The sequence below is a fragment of the Megalops cyprinoides genome, chromosome 25 (assembly GCF_013368585.1).
Source record: "Megalops cyprinoides isolate fMegCyp1 chromosome 25, fMegCyp1.pri, whole genome shotgun sequence".
Classification (NCBI taxonomy): domain Eukaryota; kingdom Metazoa; phylum Chordata; class Actinopteri; order Elopiformes; family Megalopidae; genus Megalops; species Megalops cyprinoides.
Genome location: NC_050607.1, coordinates 19636959 through 19655471, shown reverse-complemented (window position 1 = coordinate 19655471; position 18513 = coordinate 19636959). Strand labels below are relative to the sequence as shown.

The 18513-nt window shown below is 46.2% G+C and overlaps 1 protein-coding gene across 2 annotated transcripts in view; it reads right to left on the bottom strand.

Moving 5' to 3' along the window:
- Positions 1-308: 308 nt before the first annotated feature.
- LOC118771892 (protein MON2 homolog) overlaps positions 309-18513 on the bottom strand; it is a 58249-nt gene continuing 40044 nt past the window's right edge. Inside the window, exons 20-35 of one of the 2 annotated variants that reach the window (XM_036520037.1) lie at positions 18215-18316; positions 15243-15353; positions 14426-14601; positions 13574-13736; positions 12625-12918; positions 11080-11278; positions 9933-10543; positions 8543-8686; positions 7147-7164; positions 6208-6336; positions 4790-4980; positions 3972-4032; positions 3747-3870; positions 2522-2729; positions 1341-1423; positions 309-949 (exon numbers count right to left, since the gene is read on the bottom strand). In XM_036520037.1, the coding sequence (XP_036375930.1) occupies positions 786-949; positions 1341-1423; positions 2522-2729; positions 3747-3870; positions 3972-4032; positions 4790-4980; positions 6208-6336; positions 7147-7164; positions 8543-8686; positions 9933-10543; positions 11080-11278; positions 12625-12918; positions 13574-13736; positions 14426-14601; positions 15243-15353; positions 18215-18316 (2778 nt within the window). In that variant the 3' untranslated portion in view covers positions 309-785. The remainder of the gene's footprint in view (positions 950-1340; positions 1424-2521; positions 2730-3746; positions 3871-3971; positions 4033-4789; positions 4981-6207; positions 6337-7146; positions 7165-8542; positions 8687-9932; positions 10544-11079; positions 11279-12624; positions 12919-13573; positions 13737-14425; positions 14602-15242; positions 15354-18214; positions 18317-18513) is intronic. The other variant, XM_036520038.1, reaches the window with a different exon arrangement.

Sequence of the window (18513 nt, the reverse complement as noted above, 5' to 3'; positions counted from 1 at the left end):
GAGATAACACATCAAATCCCTGTAACTGAACAGACACATGGAATTGAATGCCCAAGCATGTTATTTATGAGAATGGAATAGAAGTGGAGCATCAAGAATCGTTTTGGCCTATATGTTCATACATAAGTTTAGCCTTGTGGTCTCTTGGTTCTGTGTGGTTTTGAGGTAATTTTTCTCTGTATAGAGTACTTTGGAACAAACCAGGGTTATTCCCCTTAGTAAAAGACTTAGAGGCATAAACGCAGAGAAAATAAACTTTTTAATACAGATCTGTACCATTTATTGTACACACACAAGTACATCCCGTCATCGGCTGGCTCAAATTACATGGAATGTTACAGTAAGAACTTGCAAAAAAAGAAAAAAAAAAAAACCTTGCCGTGTTTGTTGTTGTTGTTATTATTTGCTTTGTTCTGATCAATAAAGACCAAAGACTTCTTAATTCTTTAATTACATCATTAACACTATAACCACACACTGCACATTGACCCTCCCTTGAAGAAAAACAAAACCAAAAAAAAAAACACTGCAATTTTACTGTAGCAGCTGATGCAGAAGTCCAGCCAATCAGATCGGGTTATCCACTTGCATGAGAAGCTTATTCTGAGGTCAGACAGACCTGTCGTCGTCGTCGGGGCTGACCGTCACAGTTGCCCCGGGTTACGGTCCGTGAGATGGGCTTGTGTCGAGTAAAGAGTCCGTACGCTTGTTGCCGGGAGGAAACACCTCGGTTCCCTCCCTCTTACCCCCTGAAAGCTGCCCGGAGCCTCCTGAGGTGCGTGAGGTCAGGATTCTCCGTTCAGAACTTTAGCCACCGGCGGCTGCATGAAGTCTTTGAAGGGCCCCAGGGCCTCCTTCAGGGCGGAGCTGACCTCAGGGGAGGAGCACGTTATGCACTCTACGAGGGTCGGGTACAGCGCTATCACCTGCGCCCAGGTGTTCCCGTCCACTGTGGCCGACACAGAGGAGGCGGCAGAGACATCAGTCCCAAATCATTACAGACACTAACTATTACACTTCTGTTTGCTATATCTCTGTACTTACCTGTCTGCTTCTCTGTCCACATTGTACTTCTCTATGTGCTAATGTACTTCGCTTCCCTATCTCCTGTGTTACTGTGTTTCTCTATCTCTTGGCTTCCAGTCTCTCTTTCAGACTTATTCAACACACTAAACCGTGTTATCGTGACACCAATGCTATAATAAAGAAGGCATTACTCACACAAATGATGAATGTGCATAAAATGTACTTCACTATGTCTAAGGGCTACTCTGTATTTCCTCTTGATCCCCTCCGCTAAGCAGGCCTCGTGCCTCATTTTTGGAAGGGTCTGCACTCACCGTTTTCGGGCTGGGTCTTCCTGAGGGAGTCCATCAGGGTGCTAATTGCTTTGAGGACGAAGATGATTTCCGTTACCTGTTGCCTGGTGAGGAAATAAAAGCATAAACCGCTGTTTAATATACTCAGGCCCGTACGTGAATAACATATTTAATACACCAACCTCCCTTTCCCTCAGAGAATGGAGGACAGGCCAGTTAGGAAGACAGCGAAAAGAACATCTGACTACATATATAATAACACAATGGCATTGCGAGAGAAGCAGAAGGCAGGGGAATCAGACTGACTGAAAAAGATGACAATGCATTGATTCAGCTGTGACTAACAGTCTCTACCCCAGTTATAATTACCAACGCGATTATAAGAATGATTGCTTTGGCAATATTGTTACCATTGAAACCTCATGCCAATAGAGCATTTGAATTTGAATTTGAAGTACCTCTGATTACCTGTACAGTCCATACAGTGTCAGACACAGCCACTACCTTTGATTACCTGTGCAGTTCTGTTTATAACGACCGACATGATTATAAGAATGATTGCCTTGACAACATTGTTACCACTGGGACAGATATGCTAATCAAGTATTTAATTTGAAATTGAATTTGAACTACCTTGGACTACCTGTGTAGTCCTGGCTGTCTGAGACAGTGATTGAAATACTGACCTGTGCTGTCTTTGCTGTGTGAGTCTGTGAGTAACTGTGCAGTAACCTACATATGACTGACGATCCCTGCCTGTACTGGCCCCTCCATGGAGAAATGAACTCCACACGGGGGTTAGGACAGCGGAATCACTGGCCATCTTCCAATGCAGACTGAAGACCCACCTCTTCAGACTGCATCTCGGTTCCACTTCAATCCCTACCCCCTAACACCTGCTACTTCTTGCATTTGATATTCATTTTATGTGTAGTATTATGATGTATTATGGACTGTCGTATCATAGTATACTTGCCTTTTGTCAGAGTAAGGCTTGAATGGTGTTAGGCTTACACTCACTGGCCGGGGAGTGTTGTTAGCCTGGTCTGAAACTGTTGCTCATTTAACTTGAATGGAGACACTTGTGCTGGAAGTCGCTCTGAATAAGAGTGTCTGCTAAATGCTTTTAATGTAATAGGCATGCTGTGCATTCCAGGCTGCCTGCGGGGTGTCGCGGTTTGGGGGGCGGGCACCGGGCTCACCTGGGGAGCGGGCAGCGGCCGCTCAGCCTCTCGTCCTCCACGTAGCGGCGCAGGACGTCCTGGGAGCGCTTGAGGAGCACGGAGAGGGCCATGCGCGAGATGTAGCCCTCCTGCGGCGTGGACACCTTCCCGCTGAAGGAGAACTGCAGCAGCGTCTCGAAGCACACCTTGGAGAACTCCTCCCGCATGCGTACGTCCAGCTCCGCCTCTGTAAAAGCAGACCCCCTGGGTGCCTTCAAGAGAAAGCTGAAAACTCTTCTCTTTAAGCTTTATCTCTAGTCTACCTTCCACTCTATCTGTCCCATCTATCCCGACTTTCTATTAAAAAAGCACTCTACACTAGTGTAGCACTTAACTCTTACTGACCTCTTGTAGTATACAGTAGTATACAGAAGTTGCTCTGGGTAAGAGTGTCTGCTAAATGACATAATGTAATGTAATGTAATGTAATGTAATGTAATGTAAAGGAGGGGGGGGGGGGGGGGTGCATGCATGATCCAGCATATCTTTACGAGCACTTGTCTTTATGATATGTGGAGAAACCCACGATCTATCTACATTAGATCTATATCTATGATGCATTAACTGAGAACCAATCCTCTCTGATGGGTTATTTTGAAGTCTGTGGATGTTCCTTTAAAGCCTGCATCCTCCTAACATAAAACCACTTTTCTACCTCTGTGACCTAGAGAATTACATTATATTATTGTAATTTAGCAGACACTTTTATCCAGATTGTACGTGGGTTGCAATTTTCATGTTGTCCATTTTTGCGGCTCGGTATTTACCGAGGCAATTCTGGGTAAAGTACCTTGCCCAAGGGAACAACAGCAGTTCCCCAGCAGGGAATCAATCTAGCCACCTTTTGGTTACAAGCCCACATTACACACACATTACAAAGAATTGGGAAAAGTAAAGCTCCTCTGTGAGGCAATAACAGCCCAACGATTAAAGCGAGGTCAGAGCAATAAGACAGCACTGAGTGGCAGTGCGCGACCTAAGTCCTGAGGAGAACTTCGACTTGAAGACTTACAAGCTTCTGCTCCTTACAAGCCCTGCTCCTTACCACTATGCCACACTGCTATCCCCATATAACCCCCCATAAGTGAGGTGGAAGTTCTGCTGCAACAATAGTGAATGTCGTCCTCCATGCACTAAGCAAGCTAGGATGGAAAAACCTGTGGCTATGACTGACCAGCTGCAGACCCCGGCGCCCCCCTCTGACCTGTGAAAGAAGACGACTGGGAGTGGATGGACCCTCTGTTGAGCATCGCCATGATCTGGCCCACAAACTCTTTGGGGATGAAGTTGGCGAAAGGCAGGATCTCCGTGCTGATGAGCTGGACCACCTGTGAGTGCAAGTCGCAAAAACATGGCGGCCGTGACGACCTTTGCTTAGTTTGTAACACCATCATTTACATACAGCGTCAACCGGCTAATGTTAATGTACCTCGACATCGATGCTCTCATTCTTCTGGAACTCCTGGATGGACAAATTGTCGGGAGGTGTGCTGAAAAAAAAGATGTGAACAGATCGTTATGATGATGCAGCCTCTGCATCTTCTTTTAAGAAAAGTTCCTGCCCTCTCCTGAACGCAAACTGGATGATAAATACCATAGTGGTCTGTACAACTTATTTAAGCAAACACGTGTCCATAGGGCAATAGTGGTATAACCAATAGTTGTACATATCCATAGGCTGCACTCAAGTACACATTATCTCATGCTCATAGCTGTATATAACACAGTGCAATAGCTGTACATAACTAATACTTGCAAAGATTCATAGCCTGCACTCATATACACTTTAATCATGTTTGTGCAACAGCTGTTCATATATACCTCATTCATACCATCCTTATTCTATATATGTATCCTGCACTACTGTTGTTTGGTACTTGTTGTCACTTTGATGTATGCAAGCACTATAAGAGACACTGGAACCGGAGTCAAATTCCTTGTATGTGTAGAAGCATGCTTGGCCACTAAAGTCTAATGCTGATTGTGAACAGTGGAGACATCTTTTTTATATTTGATATTTTCAAACAATCTACTTCTGCCACAGCACCTCAATTCAAGTGGATGACAGATTTCCCGATAAACATATTTATACTTTCTGTCCCATAGTAATGTTGTCACATTGTGACTTTGGGCGAGTTTGATCATCAGGGAGCCTGACTACTCCCAAAGCGGGCCAGACTTGCCACACCCAGATACATGGGAACCAATGAAATCACACAGGGGCAGGAAAAGAGTCGAATACTACACCTTTTTGGGAACAGGAAGTCTTCGAAAGCGTTTGCAAGTTCGGGCCACATGCCGTCAAACTTCCCGGAGGACACGTGTTGCCGGGCGACTGGGAGTCCTATGGACAGCACCTTTAGCAGGGAGGAGACAGCCAGCTTCCAGGTGCTCTCCGAAGGGCAGGCGTACTTCAGCCCCAGGGGTATCCTCAGAGTCTGCAGAAAGGGGACGGGGGGTAAAAACAAGGCCTATTAAACCACAGACTCATTACACATTGCACACACATTACAAAGAAATGGGAAAAGTAAAGCTCCTCTGTGAGGCAATAACAGCCCGACGATTAAAGGGAGGTCAGAGCAATAAGACAGCACTGAGTGGCAGTGTGCGACCTAAGCTTTTGAGGTCCTGAGGAGAACTTCGACTTGAAGACTTATAAGCTTCCGCTGCTCAGCTTTAACTTTAGGATCTGCGCCTTACATAGGCTTTCCAGCGTGATCGTTTTAATCCTGTCCACACCTCTGGGGCTGTGTGGCGAGACCTCAGCTACCATGAAAGCCTGTATTACTTTTAGGTGGCAGTGTAGCATAGTGGTAAGGAACAGGACTCATAACTGATAGGTTGCCATTTCGATTCCCCGCTGGGACACTGCTGTTGTACCCTTGGGCAAGGTACTTAACCTAGAATTGCCTCAGTAAATATCCAGCTGTATAAATGGGTAACATGCAAAAAAATGTAACCTATGTAAGTCACTATGGATAAGATCATCTGCCAAATGCCAATAACGTAATCTAATGTTCACCTGATCAAGCCATCTTAAGCTCCAGCAATCAAACACAGTAACATTAACAATATGTTAGTTTCAGCTCTGGGATGACCACTGGCATGGAAACATAGTGTCCAAAAGGGCCAAAAACCACCTGTGTCGCTCCCAGGGTTTTCAAGTTTAACTGTCCACAGTCCACCCATAGAGTAAAATAAAAGCCACTCTTTCCAGCACATTACTATAAGGAAGTGACTTTATGGCTATGAGTTATACCCCACAGGACAGAGAATAGCTGGCATCCTCCTCCATAACAAGGGACTGTAACGGATATTTACTGCACTCCTATCTCTCATAGCAACAGCGGGGGAAGTTTTGACCAAATCTTGCATCGTCTCTGAATATTGCCAGCTCACACTGAAATACTAGGAAGGGTTAGAACACAGGCCTGTAGATTTGGGAACCAACACCTGCGATGGCAGAGATCTTTCAATGAAAATCTAGATTTCGTCTAGGCCATATACAATACCAGTCAAAAGTTTCGACACACCTGAAAAGTGAGTCCAAACTTTTGACTGGTGCTGTACTTTGGCATGTGTTGAGTAGCAGTGCATGATGGGATTGCACGAACTCCCAGCGGGGTGTAATGGCTGCAGTGAGAGCGTGAACGGGACTGGCTTACCTTTATGATGTTCTGCAGAACGCTCTCACTGACCACAGACTTGTGACAGGCCGTTTTCTGGTACAGGTCCACCACCACCTCCAGGGACCTCTCCGCGAAGGGGACGTAATTTAACGCCACCCACTCCGCCTGTGGGCCAATCAGAAAGAAGAGGGGCGGAGAGAGAGAGAAAGAGCTGTAGTGAACTGAAGCTCAGCTCTCACCTCATGCCCTTTCCTTTCAAACAGCTAACCCAAGGTGACAGCATGCCACGGACTTCTTCATGATGGAATGCAAAGGTCTTTATGGTCTTCAATGGTTACTCAAAAAAGTACAACAATGATTGTAATAACACACAATCAAACTACATTTCCCAGCAGCACTGTCTGCACAGCTACATGTGATTGTTTGGTGACCTTTGTACTGGGACATGGAGCAGAGCATACGCAAAGCATTGACTGGCTGCATTTCTTCTGCTGTTAGTGGGTCTGGCTGTTATATTATTCAGCAAAATACTCTTTCTGCCTTCAGTGTGCCGATCATCACGATTAGAAAGCAGAACATCACATTAGGGAGGAGCGACCTCTTTCTGAGAGGCCTGAATGCATGATGGGAATAGTAGTTCAATACAGAAATCACATCCAGTATCTCAATAGCTTTGTTTTGCACCAGGTGATACATCATAGGGCGCCAAGCCAGCAATGAAATGCCAAAGGTGAAAGGTCATGCAACAGAGTCAGTGGATTCACAACCAAACACAAGATGCAATCAGGAGTGAAAGCAAGGAAGCACAGCGAGGAAAACACGACAGTCAGGATGAGGTCATGGCAGACAGCGGTATCCCACAAGGCAGTGCAAGGGACACTGTACAATCAGGTAGAGGCGCCTACCATGGCATTAAAGACCATCTGTTGGCCTTATCTTTCAAGCTAAAAATAAACTGAAGGAGAGGGAACTCACCGGGGCAAACAGTTGGATCTAAAGCCGATCCATTGTGCAGATCAGAAAACAGAATGAGAGAAGACCACAAAAACATTAACTCATTCACTGTAATCTGAAAAAGGACACTTTAATGTTCTGTACAGAGTCTGAACCACCTGCGTTAGAATCTGATGCTACACTGTCATGACATACATACCAAGCATAGCTGACAATATAGCAACAATAAGCCACAACAGAGGAAAGACTATGCCAATATCCCCAAAATAACATCAACTGTTCTCAGATCAGCTTACTAAGGTGAACTGGGGCAGCAGTGTAGCATAGTGGTAAGGAGCAGGATTCGTAACTGAAAGGTTGCGGATTCAACTCCCTGCTGGGGCACTACTGTTATACCCTTGGGCAAGATACTTAACCCAGACCTGCCTCAGTAAATATCCAGCTGTATAACTGGGTAACATGTAAAAAATTGTAAGCTATGTAAGTCGCTTTGGATAAGAGTATTTGCTAAAAATGCCAATAATATAATAATAATGTGCCTTGGCTTAAAAATGGATTAAAAAAGAACAAATAACAGAAAATAGAGGAATTTTCCATTTGAAGACGTAATCAATGATCAATGTAGTGGCTGGGATAATATAAATACATAACACACAACATACAGTATGAGTAGTATGATAGTATGACACCAACTATCAATATGAACGGACAAATATCCTTTCTCTGATGACACTATTCCTATCCAAAGTCTCACCTCTGTCTGCCCTACAATCGGCACAGCTTAATTACTACTTTGTCTGCTGTTTTCCATTCTGGGGCTGCAGGGGTATCGAGCATTTGGGATAAAGGAGTGATTTATGTACAGGCTCATTTCACTGCCTGAGCCAATACTGATTCGAGCCAGTCCAAGATGCTGGCGTTGCGGGGACACGCTGCTGGATACGAAAGCAGTGCTTATGACATCCTACAGAGGACAAGGGCGTGTGCAGACGGTACCGAGAAAGAGGGACGCTTCACAAATCTCAACGGGAAAGTGACAGTGTACAGAGAGACAGACAACAGGGAGAGCTGCCCCTCTAGAGAAATATCCCACTTGCGACCTCAAACCTGAGACTTTGCAGACTTGTGCCTCTGTTAGAACACCCTGACAAACCCAGGCCTTGCAGACACACGGCCATGTTAGAACACCATGGCAAACCCAGGCCTTGCAAACACACACTCCTGTTACAACACCACGGCAAACCCAGGCCTTGCAAACACACACTCCTGTTACAACACCACGGCAAACCCAGGCCTTGCAAACACACACTCCTGTTACAACACCACGGCAAACCCAGGCCTTGCAAACACGCACCCCTGTTAGAACACCACGGCAAACCCAGGCCTTGCGGACACACACCCCTGTTGGAATGCTCACCTGGCTGTACTTGGCGTTGGCGACGTGCTTGGTCTCCAGCTTGCCGTACTGCGGGGGCTTGCAGGAGAACTCCACGAACAGGAGCAGCTGGTCGAAGATGGCCGGGTACATGACCTGCATGCTCTCCGGCCCCACGCAGATGGCCTGCACAGGGAACAAGAGGAGACCAGATGCCCTCAGCGCTGAGAACACGGCACCAGCACTCACAGAGAGAAGTGAGAAGAAAGAAGTGGCTACGCTTTCTGTGAAGGAGAACCTTCACCTTCCCCCAAGACTTTGTTAAATTGTCACTTGGTGAACGTACAAGGATTGTTTTCTTCCATTTCCAAAATTGTAAATAACTGAGCTCACTCATCAATTCCATTTTATCCAGGCTAATTTAATCCTCGAGTGATAATTGCATTTGTGTATAGGAATCAGTCCATTGGGTAAGGGGCCACACCTGATTAATTAAAGGCCTATTAAATACAGGTGTGTGGCTGGAGAGCGGGGAGGGTCCCTTTGTTTCTGCTGACTGTTTGCTCAGGCGGTTTTGTTTGTTGGCTTTTAAAATAAATTATTGGCTGTGACAACAGCAGTGTAACATAGTAGAAAGAGAACTCGTAACCAAAAAGTTGCCGGTTCAATTTCCCACTGGGGCACTGCTGCTGTACCCTTGGGCAAGGTACTTAACCCACAATTGCCACAGTAAATATCCAGTTGTATAAATGGATAACATTGTAAAGAACTGTAACCTATGTAAGTCACTCTGGATAAGAGCGTCTGCTAAATGGCAATAATGTAATGTAATAATGTACGGTTGCTCTTTTGTGCTCGCTTTTGTGTGAAGTGTTGGTCAGCTTCTCCACAGCCTCGGTAGAAAATTCCATGCCATACGGAAAAGTAAAATCTTTCAAAATCCATAAACTAGTTTCTAAGCAGCTGGACAAACATGAGGACCTAAAGGATGGTGAAACCATGCACTCCAGCATTAAAAACATGATGTTCAACTCCAACACTGAACAGCGCAACTCATGCCATTACAGGCGTCTGCTCCAAGGTGGAACGTTCCAGCACATTAACAGAGAGGGGCAGGAAAGGCCGGCTTCTCCTACTAGCGTGGGCGCCACCTTCTGGAGGATGTGCAGCACTTTGAGGGAACAAGCCTTAGTATTACCCTAGAAAAACCCTAGCATTGCGTTGTACTCTGCTTCACTTATACGTCACTATGGATAAAAGCATCTGCCAAATTAGAAAAAAAAGTATTACACTACTCTAACAGGTAACACATAACTCCTCCCACAATTACAAGCCCCTCCCCCTCTCCAGCAGGAGCCCCACCTCCCTGGCCACCACAAGCCCCACCCCCTCTCCAGCTTAAGCCCCACCCCCTCTCCGGCACAAGCCCCACCTTCTGGAGGACGTCGAGCGCGGTGAGCACCGCCTCCTGGAGGCTGGTGAGCACGGCCTCGGTGTAGGAGGGCAGGATGAAGGGGGAGGCGTCGGAGCTGATGGGCACGGAGACGGCGCCGTGCAGGATGACGCCCAGCTTCCTCAGGTCGTCCATGCTGAAGCGGGCCTTGACATGCTGGTAGAGGGCGGGGAAGATCTGCACCAGGGCGGTGAGGAAGGGCTGGCTGGGGATGAAGGCCAGCTTGTCGGAGGCTGAGGGCGGCCGCGTGCACTCCGTGCCCGTCCGGTACCAGGTGTTCCACGCCGACCACCACAGGGCTGAGTCGTCCACCTCCTCCTCCTCCACCCCGGGGGGTGGGGCCAGCCTCTCTGCCGGCGAATCGGAGCTCGGTAGGGGTCTGCCAGGCCCGGCGGCCGACACCGGGTCCTCCAGGGCGGGGACGCCCATGGCGGCGAGGGCGTCAGGCTTCTCTGAGTCCCTGACGGGCGTGACGATCTGAAGGATCTCCTGAAAGCTCTTCAGCGCAGCCAGAGAGACCTCGTTGTTCTTGCTGAGGGCGGCAGACTGGATGTGGTCCAGCAGCACCTCCCAGGCCTTGAAGAAGTCCCCTGTGGACACAGCAGCAGTGGGAACAGTAAGGAGGAGACACCTACTCACACTGCAGAAAGGGTCTACAGCACCAGTCAAAAATTTGGACACGTTTTTACTATTTTCCACATTTTACAATAACACAAAATCAACACAAATGGAATTATGCAGTGACCAAAAAAGGGTTATAGACAAAACAATATTAAAACAAATATTATATTTTAGATTCTTCAAAATAGCTAAAAAATATTTTTAAAAAATTTTACAAAGAAATTCATACATAGGCATCAACTTCATTATTTAAATTTGACTAAGAAACAAATTTCAAGCATTTAAGCATAAATCTTTAGAAGACGGTTTCTTTGAATGCATGTTTCCCATTATTTTAAGCAAATGTGTCCAAACTTTTGACTGGTACTGTACATCTACTGTACACAGAGTTTGTTCTCAGGAGTTTTCCCTTGCAGCCCTCAGTGCATTTTAAGTACACCCAGGGTTAAGAAAATAGGCTTCTCTGGACCCACCCACCCTCCTGGCCCCAGGTGACCCCACCCACCTAGAGACTGCAGCAGGTATCTGCGTGTGTTGAAGATCCGGGCCACCCCGGCCAGCGTCATCACCCAGGTCTCCGCCCACTGCTTCTCCGCCGTGTCGCGTGAGTGGTGGATGAGGATGTTCCCGCCCCCGGACTCGATCTTCTCCTTGTCCGCCGTGGTGGAGGACTTTCTAACGCAGTCCAGCAGGTGGAAGAGGACCTGAGGCGGAAGAGACATTACACTACATTCATTACATTCTTGACACTTAGCTGACACTCTTATCCAGAGCGGCTTACATTGGTTACAGTCACAGTTTTCACAATGCTATTCATTTATACAGCTGGGTATTTACTGAGGCAATTGTGGGTTATGTACCTTGCCCAAATGTACAGCAGCAGTGCCCCAGTGGGGAATTGAACCGGTAATCTTTCAGTCTTTCAGTCACGAGCCCTGCTCCTTACCACTATGCTACACTGCTGCCCTAATTTTGGTTTTTAGATTACACCCCAAGACCACAACTCTGCAACTCACTCAGATACCAGTACCAGTCAAAACTTCGGACATGCTTTTCTTCTTTTATTTTTACTATTTTCAACATTTTAGAGTAATAGTAAAGACATCAAAACTATGAAATGGAATTATGCAGTGACCAAAAAAATGTTATAAACCAATCACAACTCCCTTATATTTCAGATTCTTCTTGAAATTTCTTGGAAGGAAATTCATACATAGGCATCAGCTTGTCAAGGAAAACAAATTTCAAGCATTTAAGCATTTAAGTCTATAGATCAAAATGTCTTCGAATGCATGTTTCCCATTTTCTTACACAGGTGTGTCCAAACTTTTGACTGGTGCTGTACATGCATCGCAGTTTGTGGTACATGATATTTTACAGATTTGAAGTGGCACAGTGGTAAGTGGTGAGTTCAAGTAGCGCAGTGGCTAAATTCAATGCTATGTAATCAGGTGGTTCCTAGTTCAGTCCGCACACAAGGCTTCATACTTCTTTGGGCAGCAGCGTAGTGGTAAGGAGTAGGGCTTGTAACCAAAAGGCTGCTGGTGTGATTCCCCACTGGGGCACTGTTGCACCCTTGGGCAAGGTATCCAACCCAGAAGTGCCTCAGTAAATATTGCATTACATTACATGCATTTAGCAGACGCTCTTATCCAGAGCGACCTCCAGGAAAATAGAACATTAAGTGTATCCAGTTGAATAAGCAACAGGGTAAGACCAGGCTAACAACACTCCCAGACCAGTGAGTGTGAGCATAACACTATTCAAGCCCTACCACAAGTTAACTTGTGCAATCTCCGCCCATTGAGGAGATTGTACAGATGGATCTGTATAAATGGATAAAACTGTAACCTGTGTAAATGGCTCTGGATAAGAGTGTGTGCTACATGACAATAATGTAATGTAATTTTAAAAAACAGGTGGGATGTCTAATACTGAGGCAATGCCTGTCCCCAGAACCCCATCATGTAGACGAGTCGTGCCGGGCTATCAGTCAGTTGAAGAGAGGCTAAAGCAATTGTAAGAGTGTGGCGTGGCATTGAACGGGCACCTTCCAGACCACCGTGTGCCAGGTGGGCTGCTGCAGCAGGGTGCCGTGGGCGCTGATGGTGGAGAAGAGCGTCTGCCCGGCGCTCTTGCGCACCGCCGGCCGCGGGTCCACACACAGCTCCCCCAGCTTGGCGTACAGGCACAGCCACAGGCAGTCGAAGGGCGGGGCCGGGTGGAAGGGCCGGTTGAGGGCCACGCCTTTCTCCCGGGCCTGCTTCTCCAGCGCCGCCTCCTCCCTGTTCAGCTCCTGCTCGATGGTCTCACCCCGTTGGAAGAAGTAGTCCGAGATGTTCCACTGCAAAAAAAAAGAGGGGCCCCATTGACGTCCATTCCATTACATTACATGCATTTAGCAGATACTCTTATCCAGCACAACAGAACCTAAGAGCATCCATTCAAGTTGAATGAGCAACAGTGTCAGACCAGACTAACACATCTGAGTGTGAACATAACACTATTCAAGCCCTACCCTAAGTTAACTATTGCAACCTTGCTAGAAAAGGGAAGCCACGTATGCTACTATACATCAGAAAGCAATCATTGCGCTAACCCCATTTTAGCATTGTGTTGATGGTACTAGTAATTGGGTAACAATGTGACCATGTACTTATGTTCTGTTGTGATGGAAGTGTAATGTAATGCAATGTACATCAGTCACTAGAACACAGAATCCAAAACACATCACAATACTACATGTAAAATAAACGGCAGGTACTACAAGCAGCAGTTGTGAGGGGGTGGGGATTGAGGTGAAACCAAGATGCAGTGTGAAGAGTTGGGTCTTCAGTCTGTGTTGGTAGATGGCCAGTGAGTCAGAAGACGGCCAGTTCTTTACATAATTACATAATATGCCAAAATCACATTCTTGCATTGTGGTTGTGGTACTAATGGGGCAGCAAAGTGCCATCTGGCATTGTTTTTTTTCACTGCAAAAGGGCCGAAGGTCTTACCAGAAGGCCTATTGAAGTGAGGCTGATGTTGAGCTCTTGGTTCTGAAGCCCAAAGCTGCCAGCCACTTCCACCACAATCTGTAGGCACGTGCAAGGCATTGTGGGTAGGAAGTCCGTCACCACCAACTGCAGGCACTGAAAGGCTGTTCGGATTAAGGATTCCCTGTGCGAAAGAGAGCATTGATTCAGCTATTCAGTACAGAGGAAAAAAAAGAATATGGTCTATTTCCTGTCACCCCAAAAAAGAATAAAGGGGGAGTCTTAAATGTTAGCATTTTTTTATCATTTTAATTTCAACTAACATTTTCTCATTATTAATTGAGATTCAAAAATTTCATAAGGTTCATTAAACAAAACTGATTCTGACATGGAGAAGGTGGTTTGGAAAACATCAGTTGCTGACATACAGTTCAAGTCAAAATTCTGGACACAACTGACTAAGATAATGGGAAACATGCATTCAAAGACAATGTAATCTAAAGATTTACGCTTAAATGCTTGAAATTTGTTCCACAGACAAACATAAATTGTGACGTTTATGCCTATGTGTGAATTTCTTTTCAAAAAAATTTTTATTTAAAAAAATATATTTTTGACTATTTTGAAGAATATAAAATATCAGATTGTTTAACACTTTTTTGGTCACTGCATAATTCCATTTGTGTTATTTCATAGTTTTGACGTCTTATTATACCAAAATGAGGAAAATAGTTAACATAAATAAATAAAAGTGTGTCCAAACTTTTGACTGGTACTGTATGGGCTGTGAGGCTAGGCTGATAGAACCGTCCCCGTGGGGCTGACGAAACAAACAGGAAGCCCTCTACAGTGAAGGATTCTGGGATCGCTCACCCCTGGTCGTTGCGGATGGCTCCGATGACGCCCAGCACCAGGGGCCACCCGGGGCCCAGGCTGTCCCCCTGGCTCTGCAGGATCTGCAGCACGCTCTCCAGCTGCTTCTGCCGGATGTCGGGGTGCAGCACGTTGGACAGCTCCTTCAGCGGGTTCAGCAGCAGCAGCTGCAGCCTCTGTGCGGGAGGAGGGGAGGGGCGGAGGAGGGGGGAGGAGTCACAGCTGGGCCGTCTCGCACATAACCCCGCCCACAGACACAATCACTGCGAACACAAGTCTCCCATCCTGCAGTAAGCTAATTTATCCCCAAAGGGTGCGCTAAGGTCAGTTGATCACAGCTCCAAGGAGAAGCTGTTCCATGATTACCCTTTTAATATGTGGCCTGAGTACAGTCAACTGATCTAAGATTGGCAGCCACATTTTAGAATCAGAATCAGACTTTTTTGGCAAAGCATGCTTCTGCACACACAAGGAATTTGACTCCGGTTCCAGTGTCTCTCGTAGTGCTTTTCATATAATGTTAAAGTGACAACAACAAACACCAAACAACAGTAGTGCAGGATACATATATAGAATAAGGATGGTATGAATGAGGTATATATGAACAGCTACTGCATAATGAGCATGAGTTAAACTGTACATGAGTGCAGGCTGTGTGTCTGTACAAATATTATTTATACAACTATTGCACTGTGTCATATACAGCTATTGCACAGTGAGCATGAGAGAAAGTATACTTGAGTGCAGGCTATATGTACAACTATCAGTTATGCAGCTATTGCACTGTGTAGCAGAGATATTTCATTCAGCAGAGTACCTGGTTCTGGGACAGCGGGGGGTCGTGCTTGTAGGCCAGGCCAGCTTTGATCAGGGAAGTCACTGCCTCCGCCCCCCACTCCCTCATCCGAGAGTTGGGGTGCTGGCAGACCTGCAGGACACAGCGTGGAGAGAGGTGTGAGCAGAGAGTGAGGAGGACTGAGGGCGGGGCAGCATAGGGAGGGAGTGGAGCCTCACCTGCCTCACACTGCACGCTCACAGACAGTGAGAATGCTCACAGACACCGTGTCATGCTCACAACAGTGTCACACTCACAGGCATTGCCCATCCTCATACACACCAAATGCATTCACAGACACCTCCCATCCTCACAGACACTGAGCACACTCACAGACACTGCTCATCCTCACAGACACTGAGCACACCCACAGACACTGCCCATCCTCACAGACACTGAGCACACTCACAGATGCTGCTCATCCTCACAGACACTGAGCACACTCACAGACGCTGCTCATCCTCACAGACACTGAGCACATTCACAGACACTGCCCATCCTCACAGACACTGAGCACATTCACAGACACTGATCACACTCACAGACGCTGCTCATCCTCACAGACACTGAGCACACTCACAGACGCTGCTCATCCTCACAGACACTGAGCACACCCACAGACACTGAGCACACTCACAGGCACCTCCCATCCTCACAGACACTGAACACACTCACAGACACTGCTCATTCTCACAGACACTGAACACACTCACAGACACTGCTCATTCTCACAGACACTGAACACGCTCACAGACACTCCCATCCTCACAGAGACTGAACGCACTCACAGACACTACCCATACTGGCAGGCACCCTAGACGCTCACAGATACCACCCATCTTCACAGACACCAAACACACTCACAGGCACTGCCCACGCTCACAGCCACCCTGCCCACTCACAAACACTATCCACCCTCACAGTCACTGCACATATGATACCCTGTGCAGCAGAGACGAGATTCCCAGTCCCACTGATTACCACACAATCATATCAGCATAAACATGATTGGTCATCTCATCACTACAGCAACATGACCTGCAACAACCATAGCTGTACTTGGGGAAAACCCCACACCTGATAATTCATCCTGCATACACTCTCATACCACGGACATGTAACATGATTGATTCAGTGATCATGGCATGCAAAGGGTGTGTGATTGTGCTGGCTGTGTGGTGGTTGGACATAAATTCATCCTACACTTCCCAAATTCCATTCAAATGTAGAAATTGTTGAATGTGCAATAAATAGGATCATTTCAAATCTAAATTTTTTTGAACACACAGTGAGCACTGACATTAATACATGTTGATTTTCTCAACTTGAAATACTGCACACAGAACGAAAAATGGTTCACTTTTTCTCAATCATGTGGAAATGATAGCATTTTCTGTAAAGCCTGTAAATTTTCCATAAAATTTGTAATATATTGTACACAGAGGGAATTTCAACGTGGATTTTTTTGTAGGAAGAAACGTACAATTCGTACCGCAGAAAGCCAAATGAAGGTCTGACGAAATGCACCTCCAATTCTCTCACAGTGCAGGTGCTACTTGATTACCACATGTGATCCTTTCACAGTGAAGTTGAATACGTGTGAATTGAAGAGAAGAGAGAAGCTCGAACCCTCAGGTTCTGAGAGAGAGAGAGTGGCTGAGAGGAGTCACAGAACTTACCTTCTGCAAACGACACGGGTGGGCAGAAGAGAGGGAGACAGAGAGAGAGAGAGAAAAACATGAAAATAGAAGGCATCGCGCAGACAAAGGCGCCCGACTTTCACGGATGTATACAAACCAACAGACCGAGCTACTGCTAAAATACGACGACGTGTGTCACTGAGGGCAGGGGGGACAACAGTCACAAACATGGAGGTCAGCACTGTGAGAATACTCAGTGGACAGTTTCTACAGACACTGCGTGCTAGTTTAAGCATGGATACTGAATCTGGCCCATTCATTGCCATGTACAGGTTCCTGTGACATGTACGTACAGTACTGGTCAAAAGTTTGGACACACTTTTCTTTCTTTATTTTTACTATTTTTCACATTTCCACATCAAAACTATGAAATGGCACAAATGGAATTATGAGTGATAAAAAAGTTTCATTAACAAATGAAAGCTATCTTATATTTTAAATTCTTCAAAATAGCCAATTTTTAAATGCATGTATTTTTTGATGCATAGGCATCAACTTCACTAGTATTGTTTGTCTATGGAACAAATTTCAAGCATTTAAGCATCTTTACATCAAAACGTCTTTGAATGTATGTTTCCCATTACCTTAATCAGGTGTGTCCAACCTTTCGAAAGGTACTGTATTGTAGTCTGCATAAGCCAACCTCTAACCCTGCGCTCACATCGGCAGCAACAGCAAGTGACAAAGCGGCTGGAAGTCATTCATTTCCAATGGTTGCTGGGCTACACATTGAGCGACATGGCGTGACAAGTCACCTGGTGACGACATCGCCACAACTTGGCGACAAAAGTTAGTTAAGCAAAGTTCAACTCTATGCAAATGAGCAGCAATAGAGTCGAGCAACGGCCAATCAGAGGGCAGATGTGTTCCTCTTACATTCTTTCACTGTGAAACGTTTTCTTAAACTTAATCTGAACCTCTATTAGCATTTTAGTTCCCACAGCGGCGACTGCGAATGCTGCTTTGCGGTCCACGGTGAAATGGTAGTGTTTGAAGCAAGATCACACTCTTTATAGGAAAATAAATTTCCTCCAAAACATTTTTTTTTTGAAGCGTCTTCTGTCAATACATTTGTAGCCCACTTCCTCAAAACTACATTAGCAACGCCCACAAGCTGGCTGCAAGCGACATAGCGCCCATAGGGCTGGGCGATAGCGACCCGGCGACTTGGTGAATATACAGCGTGTGCTGGTGTGAGCGCAGGGTTAAGACCTCGCTTCCCAAACACAGCTAGGGGAACTGAAACGTGCTCACCTCTAGCAGGTGACCGGTCAGGGGCCTCCACAGGATCTCGATACGGTCCATGTTGACCAGGCCGGTCTCCAGCAGCTTAGCGACCGCAAACAACGAGGGCTCCTAAACAAGGAGACACAAGCACATTGGAGTGAATCAGAACACTGAGTGAAAATAATGCGGCAGTGTAGCATAGTGGTAAGGAACAGGATTTGTACTCGAAAGGTTGCCAATTCGATTCCCCGATGGAGCACTGCTATTGTACCCTCAGCCAAGGAACTTAACCCAGAATTACCTCAGTAAGTATCCAGCTGTATAAA